This window comes from Anguilla rostrata, chromosome 14, assembly GCF_018555375.3.
Source record: "Anguilla rostrata isolate EN2019 chromosome 14, ASM1855537v3, whole genome shotgun sequence".
NCBI classification, from domain to species: Eukaryota; Metazoa; Chordata; class Actinopteri; order Anguilliformes; family Anguillidae; genus Anguilla; species Anguilla rostrata.
The window spans coordinates 7,626,434-7,653,728 of NC_057946.1; the positions used below are offsets into that span (position 1 = coordinate 7,626,434).

At 45.5% G+C, this 27,295-nt stretch overlaps 2 protein-coding genes across 3 annotated transcripts in view; one reads left to right on the plus strand and one right to left on the minus strand.

Annotated features, from left to right (window-relative positions):
- LOC135239450 (homer protein homolog 1) overlaps positions 1-9,207 on the plus strand; it is a 50,912-nt gene extending 41,705 nt beyond the window's left edge. For both annotated transcript variants that reach the window (XM_064308113.1, XM_064308112.1), the window contains 4 exons: positions 5,746-5,902; positions 7,628-7,738; positions 8,211-8,291; positions 8,818-9,207. In XM_064308113.1, coding sequence (XP_064164183.1) covers positions 5,746-5,902; positions 7,628-7,738; positions 8,211-8,291; positions 8,818-9,006 — 538 coding nt within the window. In that variant the 3' untranslated portion in view covers positions 9,007-9,207. The remainder of the gene's footprint in view (positions 1-5,745; positions 5,903-7,627; positions 7,739-8,210; positions 8,292-8,817) is intronic.
- A 2,128-nt stretch (positions 9,208-11,335) lies between these two features.
- jmy (junction mediating and regulatory protein, p53 cofactor) overlaps positions 11,336-27,295 on the minus strand; it is a 33,394-nt gene continuing 17,434 nt past the window's right edge. Inside the window, exons 4-11 of the mRNA XM_064307778.1 lie at positions 22,783-22,933; positions 21,825-21,994; positions 20,879-21,044; positions 19,790-19,977; positions 18,889-18,975; positions 17,493-17,582; positions 16,778-17,318; positions 11,336-15,865 (exon numbers count right to left, since the gene is read on the minus strand). Of these exons, the coding sequence (XP_064163848.1) occupies positions 15,555-15,865; positions 16,778-17,318; positions 17,493-17,582; positions 18,889-18,975; positions 19,790-19,977; positions 20,879-21,044; positions 21,825-21,994; positions 22,783-22,933 (1,704 nt within the window). The 3' untranslated portion in view covers positions 11,336-15,554. The remainder of the gene's footprint in view (positions 15,866-16,777; positions 17,319-17,492; positions 17,583-18,888; positions 18,976-19,789; positions 19,978-20,878; positions 21,045-21,824; positions 21,995-22,782; positions 22,934-27,295) is intronic.

A 27,295-nucleotide genomic window follows, 5' to 3' on the forward strand; every position in this document is an offset into this window, starting at 1 on the left:
AAATAGCTGATGCTACCAGCGATCTAGTTTACTATCTTAATACCGATAGATTAATCATAACGCTAATTTAATTGGTTAGGCCTATATCAATTTTACAACTTCTAACGTATTTAACAGCTATCTGACCACATTAAAAATGGTCTAAGCTGAGAGCATGGAAGAAACGTTTCACGAATTCTCCACACAGATTTATAGGATCATCAATGATAAGGCAACGGTAGTGAGTGACAACATTGAGTCTATAGCTAGAGGCATGAAAATAAATATGTAATTTAGGAAAAGCGTATTGACAGCGGTTATCACAACTTCAGTAGTGTTGCAGCACCAAACATGTAACAGAAATGTGCCCTTGCAACTGTTTTTTTTTTTTTATGTCTGTTGACAAACATTCTCTTTAAGAGTGCAAACCGTAATATTAATAAAATAGTCACGAAATTATGTTATGAAAAAGGGTCCGACAGGTTGTGCTTTCTCCAGTATTAGGCCGGGTCATAGAGCGTTGCGCATTGCCGTTACATAAGCGCCCCCTAGCGACTGAACGGGCATTTACAGGTTGCACGGATGTCAACTAAGATTTTTTTGGTTGGTCAACTATGCTGTCATCGGTTGTATATAAAGTAGTCGTTGATTCGTTGTACAGTTTATACATCATACAGCTTATACATTAGAACCAACATAGATAAATAAACGGTGATCAGTAAAAAAATGTTGTGAAGTTATATAATGAATAATCCAATTCTTTAAATATATCAGGGTCCTTTTTTGGGTCCAATATTTAGGAATGGCAGTTGAAGCACTGCCCTCCACTGTCACTTCATACAAGTTGGCATGATGAACTCAATTCAACAGTTCTTGAAAAGCAGAGGCACTTGGTTTCAGTATTGGTATTGGATTAGTTGTAAAAACCAATCCTCTGCAGTGCAAACAAGACCAGGTTAAAACCTAGTATATGGCTGGACCAAACCGGCCGATGTCACAGACATGCGCGGTGTAACTTTATCACTCACTCACTCAGTCAGTCTGTCAGTCAGCCAGCCACAGATATTCGTGTTTGTAGGGCTGGCCCCGCTGTTGCGGTCCAGCCAAAAAAATAAAACATACTATACTTTCTCTCTTCACTTTTTATCAGGGCAGTTTCCTCCACACTATTTAACTGCTCTTTCAGGCTTTAGAAAGAAATGGGAAATTCTCGGTTGATGATGACCTTCTTTCTTCCAACTTTTTGTAAATCAAAATGCTGTGAAATGTGTCTTGTAAATATTGAATCTTCTTGTCTGAATCACCCACCACTAAACATGAGCTTGTATCTTCTCTTTCAGAGAACTGTTCAAGGCATGTAGAGTCTACTCCTCTTAAACCTGGTCAAAAGCAGAGGTGTCGTCGTTCACCTTTTCGATGTCATGCCCAGGTTTTGTGTACTCAAGCTGTCTACCTTGTAACCGGTGATTTAAAATATATTTTTCTCTCGGTCTTTCAAGTTACTCTGGTAACATTTTTTGTATTGATTTCTCCTTCTTGCTTGGGTGTATCCAACAAAGATGTTTTGGGTATTATTTTAATCTTCCATGCCTCATCATACTAATCACAGAGCCATTCTTATTTCCATTTATAAGCACAGGAAAAAACTAGACAACTTTGAACTTTTGTGTTTTTGCATATTTTATAAATATTCTCTCTGATAATCTTGGAAATGTTTAGAATGTCTATTTGGAGCCCTGGAATGCCTTCTGTTGTATTGATATTTTTGGCTAATATTTTGTACCTTAGTTATTACTAATCAGTGTCCTTGTTTTTCTTTCTGTGGCCATAAATTATAAACTTTTGTGATGATTAAAAAACTAAAGCCAAGGAAAAATATTTAAAGGATCAAAACATGTTGCTTATTGTAAGCAGAATTATCTCAGCTGGCTTTTATTTGTGCTTATGCTTATTAAATATAGTGTTCCAAATATACGTCACCAGTAGTAATTGTCCCCTTTTATTTGAACTTGTCTACTGTTGGCTTCATCTTTTTTATTTATTTAATCATTTGAGACGATAAAAATGAAACATAGTAATGTCTGTATACATTCAGTGGTGGATTTTAATTTATATAGTTTAATTAGTCTCATTATCATCAGAGTCTTTGCTTGCTAAGGGAAGGTATTTTTTTGGTGCACGCTGGATTGGGAAACGGGAAGGTGTGGTGTCTTCACCCTGTCTGGGGGCGAGTTCTATTTCTGTTCCACTGGTGGGTGAAGGTGGTGATTTCCTCTCCTTCGTGTCCTCTCCCCCACTCTGAGTGGGTTATTCTGATGACTGTGTGAAGACCCCACTCACCCACTCACTGAGTGGGAACTTGAGTGTAGAAATGCAGTTATATATCATCAGTGACAATAAGTGAACCGGTACCTGTGATTGCCATACATGCCCAAACCATAATACCCCAACATGTTTCACTGATGGGGAGTGGGGCGGGGTTCTTTGGATCTTGTGCAGTTCCTTTTGGCCTCCATACTTCTTGCCATCACTCTGATACAGGGGAATCTTTGTCTCTTCTGTCAGCAAGACTTTTACCAGGCCCTGTGTGATTACTGAGCTCACCAGTGCTCTCTTTCTTAATGATGTTCCAAAAGTTTGACCTATGTCTCTGACTGTTATTTCTTTGCCTTATAATGGCTTTAATTGGCACAACTCACACAAAGCAATTGAACATACCTGACTAAGCAAAAACACCTGTTGTGAAGCTGTTTGTCTTAAACATTATGATTCCCTGAAATGGGGGGGTGGGGGTGTTAGGTATTAAAAGTGCTTTCATTTCTACATGGTGCCAAAATGTATAAAATACCCTTAATAAAAGTTGAGAATCTGCAGTTTATACCACATGTGAATTGTTTGATTACAAATAAAAAATTCTGGAGTACAGAACCAAATCAAGAAAATATATACCTTTGTCCCAAACATTATGGAGCTCACTATATATATATATATATATATATATATATATATAAATTCAGTGGCTACTTTATTAGATACACCTGCTCATGGTGAAAAGGTTTAGTTGTTGTTCGACTTGTGTGTATATATGTGCGTGTGTATGCATATGTGTGTGTGTGGTGCAGATTGGACTGACCTCTGACCTCTATCTGTGGCTGTTCGGTGCCACTTCTGTTGGCCCTGTTTCACTCGTTCCATCTCGTGAAGGAGTATGACATCACTCTTTTGCTAGAATGGCAATATGTACAGTATTCTCTCTGCCTTCAGGGGTGTTTTACCTGTGCACACTGTTTTTACTCACAAGGTTATCTGTGGCACTGTTGGGTGTGGGTACTGACACCTGACCATGAGCATTCTGGATTCTGGCTCCAGTCATGTTCATCATGAAGCCTTGGTGGTGTCCACATAAAGCAGTCAACACAGATCATGCTCATGCTTTTATTGGCGAATATTATTAGCAATGACACAGAGGTGACATACACAGTAAGACAGTGATAGGTATGCTCTTGTGTCTCTTGCGTTGCCAGTAGCTGTTTTCTTGCGGTGCTCCTGGGTGACGTTGGCTCAGGTATTTGCACCCTTGCTGTTAGAGGTTGAAGATTTGCGCGCACAGTTCCAGTGTGGCGAAGTGGCACAGCATTGGAGTAACTTGTAAGCACAAGGTTGCAAGCTCAGTGGGGAAATCTATTATACTGTTGACGAAGCTGCTGCTTCCTGCTTATGGAAATATACTGAGTAGCTGATTAAGACAAATTGTACAATATGCAGAGGAAAAATAAAAGCAGAACCCTTAAATGAATGATATGCAACGCCAATAGGCTGTTTAAAAGTGTACAAAAATTAAACTATACCTTTTCTGACAGTTTATTAAGTGACAGTGTGATTTAGGGTGCATAAATCATATGAGCTGATTGTACAAGAATCACCCTTTAAACTGTGCCCCTGGGGTTGTGGAATGGACCTGTTTCAGTGTGAGTCAGTTAAGACCCAGAACCAAAGTGGATTTCACAGCCCTGCCATTTAGAACCTCAGTGAATAAATCGATATACATGGAAGAGTGTAATCTAGAACCCTGCTGATCTGCATTCTGCATTGACAGAGGCCACAGCCGTGAGTGAATACGGCTAAAGGGATTTTGAAAGTGCAATTTTTATTAAGCTAGTCAGTAAATAAAAGTTACCTGTTTGTCCACGTTTCTTTTAATGAGTGGAAATATGAAATACCTGTCTTTGCTTTGGACGATGAACACACTTAACTACAACAAAATGATTTTCCTATTTTTTCCTATGAATCACAACCAGACATTCAAAAATACACAGAAACAGTACTTGATCATGTAGTTTAGAGTCCAGCACAGGGCATCAGATTGTCAGTAGCCTAATTCTTCTGAAGCTTCTCCCCTTGAAAGTCTGTTTTATCTAAGTGCCATGAGGGTAAATAACAATCTTTTCTTTTAACTGTGCCATTAAATACACACAATTGTGAATCCGTCCCTACTTCCCCAAAATATAATACTTTTTAAAATACATTTCTGATTTTGAAGTAGTAAAAGAAAATCAATAAATTAGTGATACAGCATTTTACCTAAGGCAAGAAACTATGTGCATCAACACAAGTACAACTTGGTCAGCAAGCAGCGAAAATGATGCCACAGTAGAATAGTTCACAGAATTATCCATTATTACGAGCATAGAGGAAAGGTTTAAACACAGAATTAGGATTCACCTTACCAAAACGAATCGCTCATCTCGTGATTGTTAATGGAACTCCGGCTCCTTCTCAACCTTGCACCTGAAAAACAGCGAAAGCAAACATGGTGCGCTCTGCGTCTACACTCTACGCTCTAAATTTACTCCAGGACATTTCATCTGGAGCTGTGCATATCGGGTAGAAGTGGCAGCTCGGAAGAGGAAAGTAGAGAGTTAGCTCCAGACTCTGTGCCTTCGCACTGCTGGGCTTTTTAAACGCTAACAGTGGCCTGTCAGCAGTGCATCCCACTGGCTTCTCCGTGGGTGCGAGAGAGTGGGACGGGGAGCTTTTTCATTAGCACTTGCGTCATGCGGCTCGAAGGCGTGGGGGGGGGGGCGTCAGCGCATTGGTAGCCGTGGGAGTGGGAGGTGAAGATGAATGTCTCCCTTTTTCTTCTCTGCTTTTCGTGGAGCTGTGAGTGGGTGAGCGCACGACGCGCGGCGCCGAGCGAGAGGTTCATGGGAGAAGAGCGCGGGGAAGTCACACAGCCCTCAGTGCTCATGGGCTCGCGCGATGGCAAGGGAAAGTAGGTGGGGGAAGAATACAAGAATCCTCTCATCTCTAAGTGATGCAAATGTAAAATCAACCGCGAGGAGAGAATTCAGACACTGCTGGAATATCTGAACCGTCTAAAAGGCTGCTCTTGTGTTTAAACCTATCCAGCATGTTTAAAAGTACAGCACTATATGGCGAGTATGTTGTGGTTGCCATCACATATTACCATATTGTCATCTTTTATGCCTGCAGTTTGTTTTGCTGCATTTAATCAGAAGTGGCACTTTGCATGCTATACACAGCTGAATGGACACAGTTTTTGCAAATAGATAGTATTTGGTGAATATAGTTAAGAAATGTTGGCTGAGAGATGACCTGTTCTTTAATATTGTCATATCAAGACTGTGTAAATGAGTAAATAGGATCAAGGATCATATGTTAAGCAAATGCATAATGTAAGGTGTCGTGTAATTTAGTGTTTTATAATGGAATATGTATTTGCTTGTGCTTTTGATTCGTCTCCAGCTCCACCATCAACAAGCACTGGGAGGCGGAGCTGGACGCTCTGAAGGGAAACAATGCCAAGCTAACGGCGGCGCTGCTAGAGTCCACAGCCAACGTCAAGCAATGGAAGCAACAGCTGGCAGCCTATCAGGAGGAGGCTGAGAGGCTACACAAACGGGTGAGAGGGGATACACAGTACAAGTGGGTGGGGGGTAAGAAAGAGAGGGTACTCAAGGGGGTAAGGGAACATAGAGAGGGCACATACAGTATGTGGATAAGGGAACATAGAGAGGGTACATACAGTATGTGGATACGTGAACAGAGAGAGGGTACATACAGTATGTGGATTAGGGCACAGAGAGAGGGTACATACAGTATGTGGATTAGGGCACAGAGAGAGGGTACATACAGTATGCGGATTAGGGCACAAAGAGAGGGTACATGCAGTATGTGGATTAGGGCACAGAGAGAGGGTACATACAGTGTGTGGACAAGGGAACAGAGAGAGGGTACATACAGTATGTGGATACGTGAACAGAGAGAGGGTACATGCAGTATGTGGATAAGGGAACAGAGAGAGGGTACATACAGTATGTGGATTAGGGCACAGAGAGAGGGTGCATACAGTATGTGGATACGTGAACAGAGAGAGGGTACATACAGTATGTGGATAAGGGAACAGAGAGAGGGCACATACAGTATGTGGATACGTGAACAGAGAGAGGGCACATACAGTATGTGGATACGTGAACAGAGAGAGGGTACATACAGTATGTGGATACGTGAACAGAGAGAGGGTACATACAGTATGTGGATAAGGGAACAGAGAGAGGGCACATACAGTATGTGGATACGTGAACAGAGAGAGGGTACATACAGTATGTGGATTAGGGAACAGAGAGAGGGTACATATAAATAGGTAAGGGAATAGTGATAGGGTGTATGAGGGTGACCAAATTCCCTTGAGGACACTTGTGGGTGAGACATGTCAAACTCATATGTCAGTTGTGACATTTGAAAAAAACACCAGGTCTGGACTACCTAAGACTCATCCACTCCAGATGTTACTATGTGCTTACTGTATACTACAGAATGTGTACACTGCAGCCTTTAAATAATGCGGGATATGTTTTCTTATTATGTTTTGTTAAAAGATAACCCATTAGGTGTACTTTAGGTGTCTACTTCATATGTAATAATGCAATGGCCATTTGTTACATGAATATCTACTCTATTAGTATGTAATAATTCAGTATTTTGACTTGCTGTTGACTATGGTGAAGTATTAACCAAAGTAATTTTAGTTAAACTCCAGCATGCAAATGCTTGTTATAGTCCTTGACTGAGTCTTCTTAGAAACTGATCGGTTCACATGCAGTACAAGCAGTATAGTAGTATAGCAGTATAGCAATACAGTAGTTTTAGTATTTACACTGGACATCCCTTTGGGACGCAGAATGCGATTTAAAATACTGCAGTGATACTGCATGCTTTTTAGCTTTGAAAATCATAGCTATTGGTCATTTCTTTTCAGGCCTCACAGTCATGTCATTTTGCTTCCACGAGAGGGCACCAAAACCTAAGCTCTTTAGAAAGAACAATATATCATCTTCCAAGCAATTTACTTCTCATTTACTTGTGGACATTGGTTAATATTCATGCAACACTTCCAAATCAAGATGCTGTAGTTGGTATCTTGGGCACTCCAATGATATCAAAGGTATGTAAGGTTATAGAACAACTTAAATTGAAAGGAGAATGATGAGCCTGAAGTTATTTTTGAGAATATTTGCATTGAAATGTCAATACGTAGATGTCCTCTATAGTGGACGCAAGGACACAATGACTACACTGCCCACCCGCATGGACTATTTTTCAGATTCTTGTTTTTGTGCGTCTTCAGGTCACAGAGCTCGAGTGCGTGAGCGGTCAGACCAACGTGATAAAATCTCAAAAGACGGAGCTCAACCAAACCATTGAGGAGCTGGAGGTCACGCTGAAGGCAAAGGAAGAGGTAGGGAGTGACACCGGGATGGCCTCCTTAGCGATGAGTGGAGGGACAGTAGCCACTCTGTCACTGACCAACCATATCCCTGGGTGGGCTACTCCGTTGTGAAGGCAGTGCCATGGAAAAAGGCCTGCAGCAGTGCCACAGTGCCAGGTATTAATGGCTGCCCTCAGGTCAGATTAGTTTACGCAGCACTTGAACCTGCGGGACTGTGGACCTGCTACTTAGAGCCACTGTGAGTTGGCATAAGCCAGCTGCTGCACACAAACGTCCATCCAGTCTACACTGGGTCTTGCACTGACTGTAGTGAAACCTGGTGAAATATACCAGAACTGAGTGTGTTTTGTCCTGGTTATCTCTGTACCCGTCGCCCACCAAACCCTGCTGCAGAGCATCAGTGGGGCCTTTTGCTGCCCCATTTGAGCCTTTGCCAGTTCAGAGCTTGCCTCTCAACTGTGCTGTCCTGTTGGGTCCACAGGAATTGGAGCGGTTGAAAGAAGAGGTAGACAATGCTAACCAGCTGCAGGCTCAGAGAGACTCACTCACGCAGAAACTGCAGGTAAGACCAGGCGTGTTGGCTAATTTGGTATGGCACACAAAAATGGTGTATTTTCACTGAGGTACCCTTTTAAAACTTTTGACAGCTTATTGTGTTAGATATATCAGTTGTCTAAGAGAATCAGATGGAAACGAAGCGAAAGCCATAACTTGTAGCTTGCGTAACGTATCAATGATTAGATGTGAATCGCCAGCACTGATCACTGAATTGTTTATGGTCAGAGCTCACTTAGCAGATTTCTAGGCTGAGCACTGAATGAGTTGAATGAGAAGGGCGCCTGCCATTTCCAACGATTACCCTGGCTCAGTTAGCTAAGTGAATACAGTGTACTGTATATATGTATATATAATTGATATTGACACAAGAGTGGTCTTCAGCTTTCATTTATGCACTTGTCAAAAAATGTCAGACTCTGTAAATGATTGGACTAATTAAATGATTAAGAGCACATAGTCGACATGACAACCAGAAACAGACGCGGCCCTCCTTGCCCACCCCTGCCACGCCCGTTTCCGCCCCTCCACAGGAGACGGAGACCAGGAACAAGGACCTGGAGGCCCAGCTGTCGGAGCTGGAGCAGCGGCTGGAGAGCAGCCAGGCGGAGCAGGAGACCTTCCGCAACAGCCTCAAGACCCTGCTGGAGATCCTGGACGGGAAGATCTTCGAGCTGACCGAACTGCGGGACAGCCTGGCCAAGCTCATCGAAGGCAGCTAGAGCGCCCCCCTTCCCGCCTCCGCCCGGGATAGCTACACGCTGGCGCAGTGCAGAAACACGCAACACACAAACAAACTGGTGGTGCCCACCATGGAGTCCTGCCTACCTTACATTCACCCCCTCTGAACCCAGAGAACACTTATTCATTTTAAAACATACAATATGATTCTGCTGATTTTTTTTTTTCTTTTGCTTAGTTTTTTTTATTTTTAAAAATTTATCTGGTGGTTTTGGTAGTATTTTTCTTGAGAGTAGTCGTCTGTTTCTTTTGGGTTTTTTTTTAAATATTTCTATTTCATTTCCAAAAAGTGGCATGTTGTGCATGACATGCCACCAGCTGCAGATGGTGAGAATTTACGGTTATTTATTAAAAGGGTACTTCCTGATCTTTCTTTGTTCTCTCCTGATCGTTTCTACATGACGGTTGACATTATAGCGCCGGGGTGAGGCACATGATAAGGAGATGTGCGACGCTCGTATCTTGGACTCATTCTGAGGTCTTTGTCGGTTTCCGGGGCTGTGGCGTAGTCTGGGGGGGGAGTGGGGGGGGGTCAAAGGGGGAGGGGGAGGGGGGGGTCCCCTGGGCAGGATCACAGCGCTCCCACAGCCATTTGTTGTAGCCGCCCCACAATGGCCTTCTCCTTCCCATCGACAAAACTGCCTCACAAGGGCCCCTGTGAAGGATGCGCAAGGGTCACGGTTGGGGAGGTGGGGGGAAGGCTTAGTGACTATAACGTAACAGAGAGGGCAGCATATAACGAGCAATACAGGAAAGAGCCTCTGGAAATCACTGCAATCTTACAATCAGGTATTCTCTTTCTCTCCTGTCTGAAACATACATGACGGTCAATCCTGCATGTCACAGAGGTGCAGAAAAGAGCCAGTTCGGCACAGTGAGTAGCGGGTCAGCAGTGTCTACAAAGCAGTCTTCAATTATATATATATATATATAAAGAACTTTATACTCTACTTGTAAAAATGGAATTGTAAGAGACTGTGGATGAATCTGAAATTGTTTCTCATTTTCTGTTGCTTTTTGAAGTGCTATGGTAGACTTGACATCCTTAATTTACCGATTATTTCAAGAAATATTACGATCATGGTTATTATCATAATTATTCATGGTACAAAGTTGGTAGTATTTGTAAAACCTCAATTTTTTTTGCGTTATTATTTTCTCTTGTATGGTACTTGGGTATTATGATTGTGATAGATGTGGAAAAGTGGAAATACTTTTGAACTTTTAAAGAAACTAAAGAAAAAGAAGAACAGATACTTGAGCTGGACTGAAAGACAAAGTGTTGACTGATGTGATGTGATGATATTATCAGCTCAGATTTGTTATTTTTATTTTGCCAAATATGGTTTCCTGTACAGTGAATTTAATACTGAAGCTGCCTTTGGTACACAGATACATGATGGGTAGCCTAATATGGTACTGTTTGATGGGTTTATTATTGCCAAAAATCTGTGATTATGTTTGAAGAAAAAAAAACTATATATGTATACCTGAAGAACACTATTTAAGGGCTTGTAGATGGACTGGTTTTATTTGAAAAATTTTACAAGGCTAAAAGTTAGCATTCTACTATCTGATATACACATTATTACAAAACTTTGGAAAGTAATAAAACTGTTTGAGTAATTCATTTAAATATTGATTTAAAACACAATTGTCATTTGAAGTTTATAGTATATATATATATACATATATACATATATATATACATATATATATTTATCAAGGGTTTAATTCCTTGTTGTAGTTTCACCCCCTGTAGGTATTTTTTATTGTATACTGTATTACCTGGAGCTCTGGTCTCTTTCATGCCACTGAATATTTGAGGATTTGTCCTTCATTGCCACCCAGATCCTCTCCTGTAGCTATAGGACTGGTGCCCAACTCCAATAGCTCGATAAAGGAGGTCTTGAGTATCGAGGGGTACAGGTTGTATTTTTAAATACAGTGACAGCTGACAGAACTAACTGTGTTGCCTTTCATTCTGTGACAACATGGCGCACTCTAGAGCACTGCCCCTGGACTGCAGCACTGTGTTTTCGCGTGTGTGCGAGACTTTTCGCCGGACGAATTACGCGGCGTTTTGGCGATTGTGACGACGGCCGTTCCGGGACATTAACCTGCCGCTTCGGGTCCGTGCCCCTGGCCCACGCCCCTTTCCGCTGAAGCAGGTAAACCTCGGTCAAGAAGAGTCTTCATTTGTGGAGAAAAGTCAAATAAATACACTTTACAACCAATGGATTTTTTATGCTACTACAACATTATTTAAATCATGTGACATGACGCAGGAAAAAAGGCAACAACGAGTACTTTGTTTACAAGGTTTTATTCACCTTGGAAAAATGCAGATTTGAGAATATAAAGCATTAATTATGGATATAATGGTAGGAACAGCAGAATAAAAGGGAAAAAGCAGTTTTTACTTTTTAATGGTATTGCTATATAAACATGATTTCTTTTTAAATATTTCATTTTACTCAAATACATATTGTAATTTTAGGCAATTACACAGATGCACTGTGAAGACTCAACAGAACATCTTTACAGTATAATATACATTTAAAAAGTTTGTTTATTTTTCTCTATTTCAACATAGTTTTACCCATATCTAGTGACTGGTTAATCTTAAATCCATTCGTTGGATCATGAAAAGCACTGGCCCGCCATAGATATTTCAGGTTACAGAAATCAAAACGCGTGGGAAAATTGTAATTGTCGTTGTAGTGTCAGCTGGAAATGGTGCAGAGAAGGGTTGTGAATGAATATAACTGTAACTTAAATAATGAGCAATAAGCCAGGGATCTGTGTGTTGAACAATGTCTACAGACGGAAATGAATACACGTATTAAATAAATTCAAAATACAGTACACTTTGAAAGTCAAAAGACTAGTAGGTTCAAGGTAAGGGTATAACAGTAAATCTACGGTACGTCTGTACTATAAGGAGGTCAATGCGTGCTAAACAGTACCATGTAAGAACAGTGTGCAACGAGTGACATGACTGACTTTGATTAAAATAAATATACTGACATCAGCATGCTGCAAACCAGCAGCCAGCGAGTAAACTGTATGTTCATGCACACACCTGCAGTCACTGTATACCTGGAATATACACTTGCCATCACTTCATAATACATGGCATAAAACAAACAAACAAAACGTACTTTTCAAATGGCCAAAGATTTTTCTTTTTTTTTTTTAAATAGCAGTTCAAAAAATCAAATTATTGATATATGGACATCTACTTCATCACACTTCTTAAATTCAGTGCAACAGTCTGACTTCATATTAACCGGTCCAAAAGCAATATTTACCTGGCAAAACAATCAACGTACGGAAAAGAAACAGCAATGACTCTGAATTCAACTCACAGGAATAATGCTGGTGGAAGAGATTTCTCTTTATGGAATGGGGATAAACATGAGCATGCCTGACGTCTAAACATATCTGATCCTTGGGTGATTTTCAAACAACTATCTCTGTTGTGTATACGAGATCGACATGCAGTATGTTTGCCCAGAGCTGCCCATTTTCAAGTGTCCTCCCCTGTTATGATACAGATTCCAAGAGTGAGCGAGTCCACAAGAAGTAGTGAACGTCCTGTATCACAGGGTGACATTCACTCCCGTCAACTCTCACGCCTAAGAATAATTTTCACAGAACACGTCACTAAACGCATCCATCTAGTGTAATGGCAAAAGCAAATGAAGTTCACACTGGTCCTAATGCTTGCTCCCTAGGCTGGCATTCAGCGTGGATGACTAAAAGGTAAGAATGCAGTGCTATCCAATCACAGATGGCCCTCTCTCCCACCCCGTCCCACACAATAGGAAAACGAATGACACGATCTTGTGCTGGATTAGTAACAAGTAAAAACTGGGCCTAATATAACTTTCAGTAAAAGCTTGATTGCTGTCCCATTCTGACACTGTGTGGAGACTGCCTAACAGCACGGTCCAGACATGATATGATATCTAACACGAGCAAGGCTGAATCTTCTAAATATACTCCGGAGAGAGTGAAATGTGTGTGCTATTACTAACAGACATAAATGTATCACATCTTTCATAGAACCGGTTTGTCAACAGATCAGTCAATATAACAGTCAAATGCAGAGGGGAGGGTTGGGAATTATTACTCACAAAAAGACACTTACCCAGAAGAGATCAAAGCCATGACAAATACTACTACAGGCAGTAGGTTCCACAGCAGGAATACAATCAATGACTGCAGACAGATGTTATTTAGCAGGAAACGTGAGATCTAAAACTTGCAGGCCCATGCAGTTCACTGTCAGCAAACGCATGCCTTTGTCACACAGGTGTTTGCTGCAAGAAACAAAAAACACATAGAACTCATATCTGAGAAATGAAATGTTGCAAAATCCTATTCGTGTTTTAGTCAGTAGGTGGCACTGCACCTGAAATTGATGAAAATAGCTGTAAATCTGTGAAGCAAGGAAACTACAGTTAGCAAGACTGAATCTTTCTGGAAGGGCCTTGAAACCGGAGGTTCCTTTAATAAAAACTACTCCATCAGTCCAAGCTTGGTGTCCCAGGAGCACCTGGGATGCTTTGGGTATAGCAATTGGCAAATTACCAAAATCAACTGTTTGGAACATCATTATGAAGACAGAGAGCACTGGTGAGCTGAGTAATCGCAAAGGGCCTGGGAGGCCAAGGATGACCGAAGAATTCTCACCATGAAGAAAAACCCCCAAACACCTGTCTGACAGACCAGAAGCAATCTTCAGGAAGCAGACGTGGATGTGTCAGTGACTACTGTCTGCAGATGACTTCAAAAATAGAACTACAGAGGCTACACTACAAGATGCAAACCACTAGTTAGCTGCAACAAAAGGAGGGCCATGTTACAGACTGCCAAGAAATACCTAAAAGAGCCTGTAGAGCTCTGGAAAAAGGCCAAGATTTACTTGTAACAGAGGGATGGCAAGAGCAAAGTATGATGGCCAAAAGGAACTGCACAAGATGCAAAGCACCCCCCTTTCATCTGCGAAACATGGTGGTGGGGGTGTTATGGTTTGACCATGTATGGCTGCCACAGGTACTGGCTCACTTGTCTTCAGAGATAATGCAACTGCTGAAGTGTACAGAAGAATATTATTTCCTCAAGTTCAAGCGAATGCCTCCAAACTCATTGGATGGTGCTTCATCCCACAGCAGGACAATTATCCTAAACATACTGCTAAAGCAATAACGGGAGTTTTCCAAAGCCAAAAACTGTAAAATTCATTCACCTGATCGGAATCCAACTGAACATGCATTTCATAATGCTGAAGAGAAAACTTAAGGCAACTAGCCCCCAAAACAAGCAGGAGCTGAAGATGGCTGCAGTACAGGCCTGACAGTGCGTCACCAGGGAAGATACTCAGCACCTGGTGATGTCTATGGGCCACAGACTTCAAGCCATTGCATGCTAAGGATATGCGACACAGTTCTAAACATGACTACTTTTATTTACATAACATTAATATGTCCCAAACATTATGGTTCCCTGAAATGGGGGGACTATGTATAAAAAGTGCTGTAATTTCTACAAGGTGAAACCAGAATGTATAAAAAACACCCTTAAATAAAAAGCTGAGAATGTGTACTTTAACCACATGTGAATTGTTTGATTACAGATATAAAATTATGGAGTACAGAGCCAAATCAAGAAAAAATGCATTTGTCTCAAATATTATACATATGTGTATGTATATATATATATATATATATATATATATATATATATATATATATATATATAACATACACATACATACATATATATGTATGTATGAGCAACCTGTCATTACACAGATTAAAATGAAAGGATCTGATCACTCAGTATTTACCATTTACCATGACCATGACCGTAGCATGACTCAGGCCCAAAGTTAAAAAGACATCACATTGCTGTTGTATTTTATCATCTGCAATTGGAGAGGAGATGCACTCTATTTCTTGGCTTTATTTCTGCTTTAAGTTTGTAAAGCATCATAGCAGTGAGCGAATACAGCCCCGGCTCTACCCCAACCGTTACACAATCTGCACTGACACCCGGCCGTATAACTCTGGACCCCACAAAAACCAGGACGGATGGGAACGGAATGAAAAGAGAGACCTCAGCGGTGTTCTGGGGGGGGCGGGGGGGATGGGAATGGGGAGTGGGGTGGTGGTCTGGCAGGCAGAGGGGGAGGGGGGGGTGCATGGGGACCACTCACTACCGCCCTGTGGTTCAGCGCCCCTCAGCCAGGCTGTGGCCTTCATTGGGGCGCCTCACCCCCGGGCCCGGAGCCGCGGGACGGTGACGCGCTGGACCAGCTTCACTCTGACCCGCGGGACTGGAAGGGTCAGAGCGTCTGAGGAGGCTTCTCCTCGAAGGCAGAACATCAGACAGGCGGAACGCACAGCGAGCACAGCGGCGCGGGCTTCGTCTTTGTTGTCAGTGTTGTTTTTTTTTCCTTCGGTGGGGGGCGGGGCTGAGGGGGGGAGTGGGCGGGGCTGAGGGCGGGAGGGGGCGGGGCCTAGCTCTCCCAGTCGGCGCAGGGCAGCGCGTCCTCCTCGTCCTCGGACTCTGGCGACGCCTCCTTGATGCGGCGCAGCGCCTCGTGGATGCTGCGGGTGAGCGGGTCGGCCGAGTCGCGCGGGCCGCCGGTTGCGTCGCGCAGCCCCTGCTGCTGCACCTTCCGCAGCTTGACGCCCTTGCGGATCTGCGCCAGGATGTTGTCGCTGTCGTCCTGGTCCGGGTCGGGCCGCAGCACCCGCAGCTCGGCCTTGCGCAGGTGGAAGCTGCCCCGCTTGAGCGAGGCCAGCACCTCGTCCATCGGGGAGCTCGCTGGGGGGACAGGGAACGGCCGTCAGAGCACAGCGCTCAACGCCAACCACACGCTAACCACACACACGCGCTTATTTCCTACCGTGCAGTCAGAGCACAGCGCTCAACGCTAACCACACACTAACCACACACATGCGCTTATTTCCTACCGTCAGTCTTACGAGTCACATGCAGTCTCAACGCTAACCACCACCTAACACCACACCCAGGATCATGTCCACCTACCAGGTCATGCTCATATCCACCAGTTGGACCATAGTATTCTAAGGGATCGTGCCACCTCCATGATTGTGCCACCCACCCGAGGATCAGTGCCACCCACCCAGGAATCAGTGCCACCTACCCAAGGATCAGTGCCACCCATCCGAGGATCAGTGCCACCGACCCAGGAATCAGTGCCGCCCACCCGAGGATCAGTGCCACCCATCCAGGGATCATTGCAGCCTCCTGTGCATCCACCCAGGACCCTGTGGCCATTTTCAGTACAGGCAATACAGTACAGCACAGGAGAGCCCAGCCTGATCAGACAACAGGAGCGCTTTCCAATGACAGCTGGTAAGCAGTCAAGTAGGGAGTGCTGATGCTGCAGTAACCCCCAGAACCCCGGTGTGCCCCTGCAGCAGGGCGAAACCTGGTCAGGGTCCGGGCCAAAGCTGGCTAATGACACAGCCTGTACCCAAATCTGCAATATTCAGGCCATGATCTCAGCCTCTGCTCATAGCGCTGTACAAACAGAGCCACTCGGGAGTGGCAGAAATATGCCTTTCATAAGAGGACTTCAAAAAGAGCCTGAGAAACATTTCTCTTAAACAGCGGTCTATGGCATTTGTGCTGTGCAGCAGATGTAGTGTGTAAGTGAGGACGCCGCAGTGTCCTGTACACCGCAGGAGGGACGGCGTGCTTAGTGCTTACCCCTCCTCCTCTGCGAGGCCTCCAGGGCCGCGGTCTTCTTCAGCTTCTTCCGGGCGTTCACCAGCTGGCTGCTGTCGAAGAAGCGGCCGGAGAAGGGGCCCAGGGGGATGGCCTCGCCCCCCGCCTCGCCCCCCTCCACCTTCAGCTGCCGGACGGGGCTCCCTGGAAGCCTCGGCCCCTCCCCGGGGGCGTCCTCCGGGCCGGACGGGGGGGGCGGAGGCGGGGGAGGCGGAGGAGGCGGGGGCGGAGGCGAGGGCATCGCGGGAAGGCTGAGCGCTGAGAGGTCTCTCTCTGGAGGTAGGGAGGCAGGAGGAGGAGCAGCAGCGGCGCCCCCCGGAGGCAAGGACGCGCTTTCGAGTTTTCCATCCGCAGAACGTTCCGGTAACGCAGGGGCCGCCCCGCACTCCTCCGCCAGCGTGCCCGCCTCCAGCGACCACGGCTGGTCCAGGGCCACGCCGGGGGCAGAGGCGCTGCCACCTTTCCTTCGGGCGTATCCCAACCGGAGCCTGGTGGACTTCAGCACTACCTGACCAGGGTACCGCTACACGACACACAAAATGGCAGGAGAAAAAAAATCTATCAAATCATTTAGGTCTACATTAAAACACTAAAAAGCTGTGCAGACTCACGAAAAGCACCTTTATTGATCGGCACTTGGGAGCCCTTGACACTGAAAAGCTCCAGCCAACTGGCTACAGTAAGCACGGCCTCTGACCTGTTTGAAGCTGCGCAGCCTGTCCAGGGTCTTTTGCCTCTCCTGGCTGACCAGAGTGCTCCTCTTCTCCTCTTCCTGCTGCTCCCTTTGCTGAGGAAATGCAAAAAAAAAAAAAGATTAACCCTGGTGCTGGCCTGCTCCCCCTGCTCGTACAGGGGTGACTGCTGGGAAACAGCACTCAAACACATCGCAGTCTGAATCACTCCCAGTTAAACTGCCAGTAGGCTAGTGTAAAGAGTGAAGCCTGCAGGGGGCAGTGTGCTCATGTATTTACCGTGCGATTCTGGTAAAACCTGGATGGGCTGAAGTTTCTATGCACTGACAGTGTTACAGTCTATCCAGTCCAGGACTTAATCTGTGACAAATACCATTAACAGAAGAAAGTGGAGTTATTCTCAGAAGTCCAGTTCTGACATCACTGGTTTCTGTGGCACTGCCAGTAGTGGAGGGTTTTATCTTCAGAATGTTGGCACGAGAAAAGACGACGAGTTGCGGTTCTTGTACGGTCCGCATCCAAAATGCCCCATTTCTCTGCACTGCATTTGACTTGAAAAGTCAAACTGTCGTTTTGCTTCTGAGCCTCTCGCTGACCGCCGGGAAACGGCAGATAAACGGTCACTGAAATGAATCACTGGGGTGCTCCCAGCACGGGGTCGCGAGCAAACCCATTCACATCGTAACATCAAAGCCCACCGCGCCGCCGGGGGCAACGGAACATCTGCGCTGGAGCTGCACAGGCGCTGTTAGAAAACACAGGCCCCCGTGCGGCTCTCCTCCGTACGCTCCCCTTACGGGCCACTCCATCGCCGGCGGCACACGCAGTACGCTTCAGTCTTCGGCCGTCTTATTTGCTCTCGAGTTCCAGCTGTGCGTCTACGGTGTTGCCGCGGATACTTCTGACTGCACGGTGCGTGGACGGCCACATGGTGCACGTGAACGTACAGGCCTGCGCTGAGCTTTATACTGAAAAAGTACACTCCAGAATAGGCTAACAGTAGGGGGAATTAAGTGAACAAAAATGTTACGTGGTAGATAGAAGCATGAAATTCGGTACAGATCTCCCTTGGGTGATCCTGAGACATTATAAAAGGGGTATTCACTGAAGACACACATCCTTCTTTTTTAAATTATTAATATTTTTAAAAGAAATATGTATTTTATATTATATTTATTTATACAGATAATATTTATATATAGATGTGTCTGCAATTAGGATGAAATTCACACAATTTTTACAATTCATACAATGGTGCCAACTTAGGGACTTTGTCGTTGTTTGTAGCGATGTTTGGGAGCCCCCCTGTAAATATGATTTAAAAAAGCAACACACCACAAATCATCCAATCATCCAGTCTCTATATGCAGGTACAGCGTTGACAATGACACAGGAATATACCTGTTGCATGGCATGATGGGATTTGTGGTCCTCTTGGCTGCCTTGGCGTTGCTGCACCTTCTCATTGTGATTGAAGATACATATTTCCTTGAAAGACAAGAGCATACAGGGTCAGGGATAAACTAATGCACAAAAAAGGTTTGAATCAGCTTATTATAAAAATACTCCGCCATAATTACAATGGATCTGTATTTTTATAGCAATACTAGATTTGGACATCGACAACGTTAAAATTACATTTAACGAGGCATAGAACTGTTTCAATGACACAGAGAATTCCTCAGGAATGAGTGAGTGAGCGGTCTGTGAAGTGCATTACTCATAAAACACATGTGCACAATATGCTGAATCAGCGGTGTCCGATGAATAATGTGGACACATAATTGCTGTTAGAATTGCTTTCAAAACAAAAAAAAGCTTATTATTCAAGCGTGTAATTTTAACCCCTTTCCTGGGCAGAAAAGAGGAGCAGGAGTTGAATATTTGGAAGAAACAGTCATGGATGTTGAACTGTGAAATGCCACGTGATAAAAACAAAATTGACAGCTTTGATTTACTGCTAAAACACAACTTTGTGTGCATGTGTATGCTTGTGTACATACCAAAATTGGGACGTACAGGTTAACTGCATGGTAAACAAGGCAAACAAACTTTTTTTCCAAAACTAAAGAAAGACTAAAAGATGAGCTTTGTTTTTAAAGAATCAAAGGTGGTGATAATGTATTCTAACTATTCCCCTTCTCTACTATATTACAGTGCCCCAGCCTGGGATTTGTCCCTTAACTCCAAGCTCACAGCCCAGGCCGAAAAGGTACAAAAGAGAGGAAAAGAGCCGGGAGGGGCCCAGTTCTGACAGTAGCTGGTCCGTATGGAGTCCCTTGGTGAGTGGCGGGTGCCGCACCTTCTTGTTTCTGAGGTAGGCTTTCTTCGCGGTGATGCGCCCCCTCCTGGCCTCCAGCTGTCGCACCCTCTGCTGCAGCTTGCTGAGCTCCTCCTGCCGCAGGAGCACGGAGGCGGCCGCGTCCGCGGTGGCCTGCATGGCGTCCATGCTCTCGTAGGTGTCGTAGTACACCACCTCATCCTGCCTCTCTGTCGCACACAGGCAGACACGCACGCACACGCACGCACACACACAGACAGGACACACCCTAATGTAGCCCCGCGTGATGGACAGGCTAACTTACTACAGCCCAGCTAGGCAAAGCACTGACATTACTGTAAAACAGTTAAACCAAAGTCAGTGTAAAATATACAAATAAACATTAATGTCTTCTGAAATCCTGAATAAGTAAGACCTTGTAAGCACTGTTAATCTAATTCAGTAATTTTAATCAGATATCAAAAAAAACATTCCAAAACTCATTTTTCATCTTTATTCCTTTTTCTGCACATAGATCTAATTAAACCGATTTACTTTTAATACAAGAAACCACAGGAAATAATGGAGTATATAAGGCACACACAATACATTGAAAGTATAATGTATTGCATGTGCCTTATAAAAGGCATCCCTTCCTGCTCTGAATGCAGGCAGGAAGAGGAAGTGCTGTTCTCCTCCACACACATGCATGAGCAGCGAGAGGGAGAGACTCCAGGCTGTTCTTCCATCACTGGGCAGCTTTCACAGGCTGACCTAATTTACTTTGCTCTCTGGTTCATTTGGGAAATTAAGAGGGAGTTCAAAGGGAGGGGAATTAAGGGAGTTTCAGCACTTCATCTCTAAAAAGAACAAGCCGGTCCAGTACTGGGCCTGCTCAGTGGCATGAGTTTTCAGGCCCTCTGGAGACCCCGAACCTGTAGCCGTGTAAATGACCCACGTGTCAAGTGCAGGTGATCAGTGAGGATGACCTCCCCACAGAAGAGTGCCTGTTTGTGACAGAATGCGCTGATCGTCACTGAGCCTTCATCAGCAGGGTGCCTGGCCTCTCGTTTTGGCGCGGACGCGTTCGTCGCCCGCCCGCGACCTCGGCCGCCGCCCCCTGTCACTCACCTGTCACCTGCCTCTTGATGCTCTCCAGCTGCGCCGTCAGCAGCAGCTCCTCGTACTTCAGGATCTCAAACTGGATCTCGTACAGCTGCAGCTGCAGCTCGTAGTACAGCTCCTCCAGCTGGTCCAGCCGCGCCATTGCATCCTCACCGACCTGCAGGCCCTGCATCTGATAGAGAAAACATGCGAATAGACATACGGACATAGAGAACGTGCATACAGACATACGGACATAGAGAACATGCAAATAGACATACGGACATAGAGAACGTGCGAATGGACATACGGACATAGAGAACGTGCACACAGACATATGGACAAAAACACAAGGTCGCACAGGGAGGGACGGACGATGGCAGAGAGCACAAAATCAGCAGAGTGGATGCTTTAGCCAAGGCTTATCATTTTTATAATGCCTATTTTATGAGACAGTACAGTATCAAAAATATAATCAATCATATGGTAGCTTCTTTATGTATAACAGCCTGGGTTGCATAAATTGAAGATGTTTTGGAAAGAGAGAAGAGCCTTGATAATGAGAATTTAATGTTCCATAACCGTGTTGAATTTAGTTAACATGACAAATCCGAGACAGGACAGATGGTTGTCTCTGTATTCATAATTAAAAGTTTTGTCTGCTATTGTTGAAGCCAAAATGTTCCACATGAATTCCTTATTATGAATATTCATGAAGATGCATGCCCAAATGCAGAATACCCATCATGTGTTCTTGGACATGTCACTTCATGAATATTCATAATAAGGAATTAATGTGGAACATTTTGGCTTTTATAAAAATGTAATAGAGCACCACTGATCAATCAGAACCTCCTAGGGGAAGCAAGGACAGAGAATGCACGAGAAAGCAGGGGCTGATCGCCTGGTTACTGCTCAGAACCGGTGTCGATGTTCAGCGTTTCTTGTGGGACGAGCAGTGCATTGTGGGTACCTCTTCCCGCAGCGCGTGCTTCCTCTGCTCCAGGCAGATCTCTTTGGCTCGCATCAGCTGCAGCGTCTCCTTGGATACGGAGTACTGCAGCTTCTCCATGCGCTCCACGGCCGCCGCCCACGCCGCCTTGCCGAACTTCTTCTGGTCCGCGCGCATGCGCTCGTAGACCACTGCGAAGCGTGAGCAGGGGTCACGTGTGCTTAGCGTGTTCACTTTCAAACACACACACGCTATCAGAGCAGGCTAACACAGCTCACGGCTCACATTAAAACACACAATATGAGTGAGAATGCATGATAGCTCTCAAACGGGGAGCGTGCTCAGGTGCACATCACTCTACAGTGGGGCACACCGCCCCCTGTTGGTCTCACAGGATCATTACAATAAGAATGCAAGAGGCATAAAAAAGGAACAGATCCTTTAACCATGCAAGGTTTTTTTCTCCTTTTCTTGGAATGTAACTATTACACTTGCCTGGTGCAATTTTTTATTTCAGTGTAAATGTAGGGATAAAAATGAAATGCATATGAAAGTGGGAAAAATCAACAGTATCAAATTAGCTTGAATGAATTCACAGCCTTGGATGCTGTCGGACTCTCAAGAAAGTCAATCAATATCAATACTGTGCTAAAATGTAATGGAACTCACACTAAGTATGTTTCAATTATTATTCATTTATTCAGCAATCAATACATTATTCAAAAGTAAATATATGAATTATTCATGAGTGCACTGAACTGATGTGATACACAATAGACAGTAATGGGTAAGTATTGAAATGACTGGGGTTAAGGCAGGAATAAGGGCCCTAGCTCTAGGTAGCTATAGTTAGGGTAATGGAAAGGAAAGGACGTGGGAAACAGACAAGCAGGCCGGAGGATGAAGCACTGACGGTCTGCTGAGTTCAAACTCAAAAGGGAGCACTGCTGTGGGTGTCTGAGTTGCTCCCAGGCCTTACCTTTCTGAGCCCGCGCCGTGATCTCAAAGTACTTGACGGTGAGTTCCTGGATGTTGAGCACCGCCGCCTGGGCCTTCCTCTGCCAGTCCGCGTCCTCCCTCTGCAGGGCCTCGATCCTGCGCGGGCCCAGGTAATCGGTTTCCATGGAGATCTGGGGGGGGGCAGAGTGCACAGCTGAGCGGGGGGCTCCTTCCGGGGGGGGGGGGTGGAACATTCGTCTTTACCGGGTGCGTGGGTCCCACAGTGGACACAGCCGAGCTCCATCACCGCGACCGCGATGAGAGATGAACGAGCGCCCCCAGAACAGAGTCTCTCACATGCACAAACCCCTACTCGCACGCCCGCCTTCAAATCGCAAACAGATGCTGCTCGGCGAGCTCACACGTTGACCGCAGACATCGCGGTTACGGTCGGATCGATGAGCTGGCTGACGTTTTTATGCGTTTTTTAAAATTTATTAAACTGACAGGAGTCTGTGGTGAACCCAACACCGCAGTGAGAACATACAGTACAGGGCTGGGCCACAGTAAGGGCCCCACCCCTACCACGCTATAGCACACGGGAGTCACGTGACCCAAAATCCCATGAGTGCTGTGGAAACTCCGCTCACAAGCACTTGTAGACACGTGTCAGACATGATGTCACTGATTAGACATCCTGTCATGCACTTGGAATATGAAACTGTAAACTACTCGAGTCTTGTAAAAGGCTATAGGCTAATGTTTCTGCCACATGAACGGAAACAGGTCACAGAGTGTCCACAATCCCTGCACTAAAATTAAAGTGAAAAGCTCATTTTACACAAAAATAATGATCTGTATTTCATACATAATTTATGGGGATATGCCATTTCTGTCACCTGAAAGTATTTATAATTTCCATCACTGCATGAAAAACATCAAAGCCTCTGCAGTCAGTTGAAGTCCCCAACCTGGAGGATAAGCACCTACAGTAATAATGAGCAAACGCAAGCTGTTAAACCACTTCTTTCTGCTGCTGCTTGGCTTCCACACTTCTCCCTGGTTCTGCCGATATCTCTAAAAATAAATACTGCACAAGCAGAAGCTTTTTCTGGGTTCATGAACTGCAGGTCTACTGCCTGAAAGCTCATTTCAAACCATGAAGTGAGAGACTGGAAAAGCTTAAAGCACACCTTGGATTAAGGACATAATAACATGATATTTTATTTTATAGAGGACTGCGTAGTGTCATATTCTGCTCTTGTTCTGGACAGAGCTGGAAAACCCAGGTTCAAAAAGTAAAAGCCCTTCCGTAGTATTTTGCTCCGATCACCTGGATTTGCTAATTAGCACAATTCTTCAGCCAGGAGACAGAACTAATTAGTGAGATCAGCTGAGTTCACGGGTGGAAGAAACACATGGCAGCACTTTTACTTTCTGACCCATGGAATTTCCACCTCTGGCTCTGGCTGCAGACAGGGCTGGGCTGGGCTGGGCTGGGACACTCTGTACTCTGTTATCAGGGAGAGCGAGCCCGCCAGAGAGCCACGCCCAGATCTCTCGCCCAGCGCATTAATGATTATGTGACCTCGCTCATCTATCCAGAGCCAGGACGACGCGACTACCTGCCCCGCTATCAGAGGACAGGGCTGCACCCAGCGGGTCAACGCAAACATCCAACCCGGCCCAGGAAGAAGCTCGCAGGGTGGATTTCGCGGCGGACGCGAGCATGGTGAAGTCGCTAAACCGTCTCCGTGCTTTCGCCGGCTGGGGAAGCCATTGCTGTTTCCTCCGAACGCCTGGGAACACACCCCTCTCCTCCCCTGCAGCTGACACACACACACACACAGAGGCCACCTGTCTGTCTCCAGAGGGGAGGCGGCCAGGGGGAAGGGGGGGGGGGGAGAGTTAAAATGACGCAATGGCACCGTTCGCACGCATACAATATAAGCTCCTGAGCGCCCCGAAATGTACAGCAGTCGTGGAATGTTGGCAACTTTACAAATAAAGACAAGACTAAGTGATTTTTAAAAGCAGGTGGTGTAACAGAACTCCGTTCTACCAGATGTCACTGAAAAACTAGAGCCTCGACATCAACGCGGTAATGCCTTCCCCACAACTGCCCTCTCTCAGCCTACGCTGCGGTCATCCAGGCAGGCCGACCAGCAATGAAACACAACCGCTGGGTACGATCCTTCACTCTGAACAATACAGACAGACACAGCATGAGGGTACTCCTGCGTTCAAGGGCAGAATTGTGCACAAACATGCTGGTCTGTGGGACTCCAACCCCCTAAAGATGGGAGTTCCATTAGCTCCAGCCTGCCTCTGCCTGTCTCCCAGTGAGAATGGCATGGCCAGCTTCTTCCCCCCCCCCCCCCCCCCCCCTCATGTGAAGGTGTTAACAGGGCATTCAAATGACTTCCAAAGTACTTCAGGTTGAGTAAGTGCTGGGTGGGTCACATTATTTTCCAGACGGAGTTGAGGTATGACTAGCCTGACAGGGAGGTCCAGTGTTGGGACAGATAGCTCATGAGACTAAACCAACAAGTACTTTCCTACCAGGGCAGTGCTGAGAAGTAGTGTCGGGCGTTGAACTTGTTTTTGTTTTGAGCACTTTGATGAGGATCAAAGTAAAGAGAGTTATGTTAGGAAACTCTAAAAAAGAGAATTTTTTAACTGGATTTACAATAGTGCAGTAGATTAAACCTTTTGGTCTCTCCACACTGAAGTAGGCTTAAAGTGAGGCTGGAGTTTTTTTGCTGGAAATATTGCATTAATATTTAATCATGTTAGGGAACATCAGCAACCCCTACAGTCAAAATCAATAATGACCTTCATCTAACCAATAATAATCACTGACCTTTCAGTCAATGTAGCATCATTTTAAAAAAGCCAGCGAAAGCTTACAGCACATCTTTGCTCCATGGCTCCTCTTCGGACGGCCCTGAACTTACAACGGGCAGCCTGAGAGACAGCTTTCCCGCAAACGCTGGGGGGCTTTCTGGGAGTGGTCTGGGAGGTGGCTATTCTGGTCTTTGTCTCTCTGTGTCCAAGGCCCCGCACAGAGCGCATAAGACAAGCCGGTCAAAGGTCAGCCCTGAGAGCAGCAGCGGGAACGGGTGCGGGCGTCGAGGCCCGGTCTCTGGCCTGAGTTTACACTGGGCAGCTGCCAAGCCTGGCTCTCCCTACAGAGCGGGTGCGTACAGCAGACTCCCTGACCTGACCCAGAAAGAGCCTCTACTGCACAGCGCACACTTCCACTGCTCCAGCATGGAGGCAGGATGCAGGGGGCAGGATGGCCAGCAGGGGGCGCCGTTAGCTCATCGTCACGCCTCGAGTGAACTGTTTTTCCAATGCAAGTATCACGATAGGTCCACTGTGCTGTCATTCACATTTAGTTACCTAGCAACCAAGGACTAGCTACGGTCAGTCTCGGGTTATAAGGCAGAGCCGGCTTTAAGTTGCTTTTCTGGCTCATTGACAATGACCAGCTTCAATGCCTTCTCCAGGCCTGTAATGCACTGTGATATTACTTCACCTTGGTGATGTCATCAGAAGGCCAAAGCGAGGCGGCAGGTGGACCTATCCCACGCCCGCTGCGGCTTCACAGAGGTTGACCAGCTGTCATGTGACGCCTCACCTGGTGTTTGTATCAGTCATTCTACCCGCGGCCCCTGAATTATACATAACCTGCACCGCAAGAATCTACACCGTCATTCACCTCTTCCACAGACTCCCTAATGAAAGGGTTGCACACAGACGTAATGACACATCGCTTCCATGACAACTCGGCCCAACAAAGCGCTAAATTAGACAACTTTCAGCCAAAACAACTGCTTCGAGAGACTGACAACTTGGCCCAGTTGCACCTTTCATGAGGTCTTATCAAATAAAAATGTCAGACTTCAGCAGTGCTACAGAGAATGAGTCTTGTCTAGATTCTCACCATCTTCCTTTCCAATATTTATCAGAAATCTGTTAACTTTTCATAGCTGAATGCACAAACCAGCTTAAGCACTGAGGCACTAGCTGCATCATTAGTTATTCTGACAGCCCATGGCTAGGACGTACACGCTGAACAAGCTGTTTGAGACGAGGAGCACAAAGAGACCTTTTTCAGGTCGTGCAGAGGATGAGTCATCCTGACAGATGCCAGCAGGCCCGAACTGTCGAGTCAACAGATCGGGGAGCGTTTGGCTGGGCTGCCCAGGCAGGCAGCAGCAGACGTCTGCCGCTTGGTGAGATGAGACGGAGGTCAAGGCTGAGAGTGAGGAGTGCAGAAATCAAGCTGGACGGGGAAGCACTTCACCTCACAGTTTCCCAAAAGTCACCTGACTGTGAAAGGCTGCACTCTGCACTTAATGGCACTGAGTGAAGGCCTCAGGAGGCCAGGGGCTTTTCCCACACTTGGGAGTTTACATAGAGTGCATCCCAGCGAAGAGGTTATCCCAGTAAATTAAACAAAGCCATCCAGAGAACCATCCTCGTCTATCCTTTCTACCTCCAGGCTTTGAACCAGACTGAATTAACCTTGCAGTTCTTACAAATCC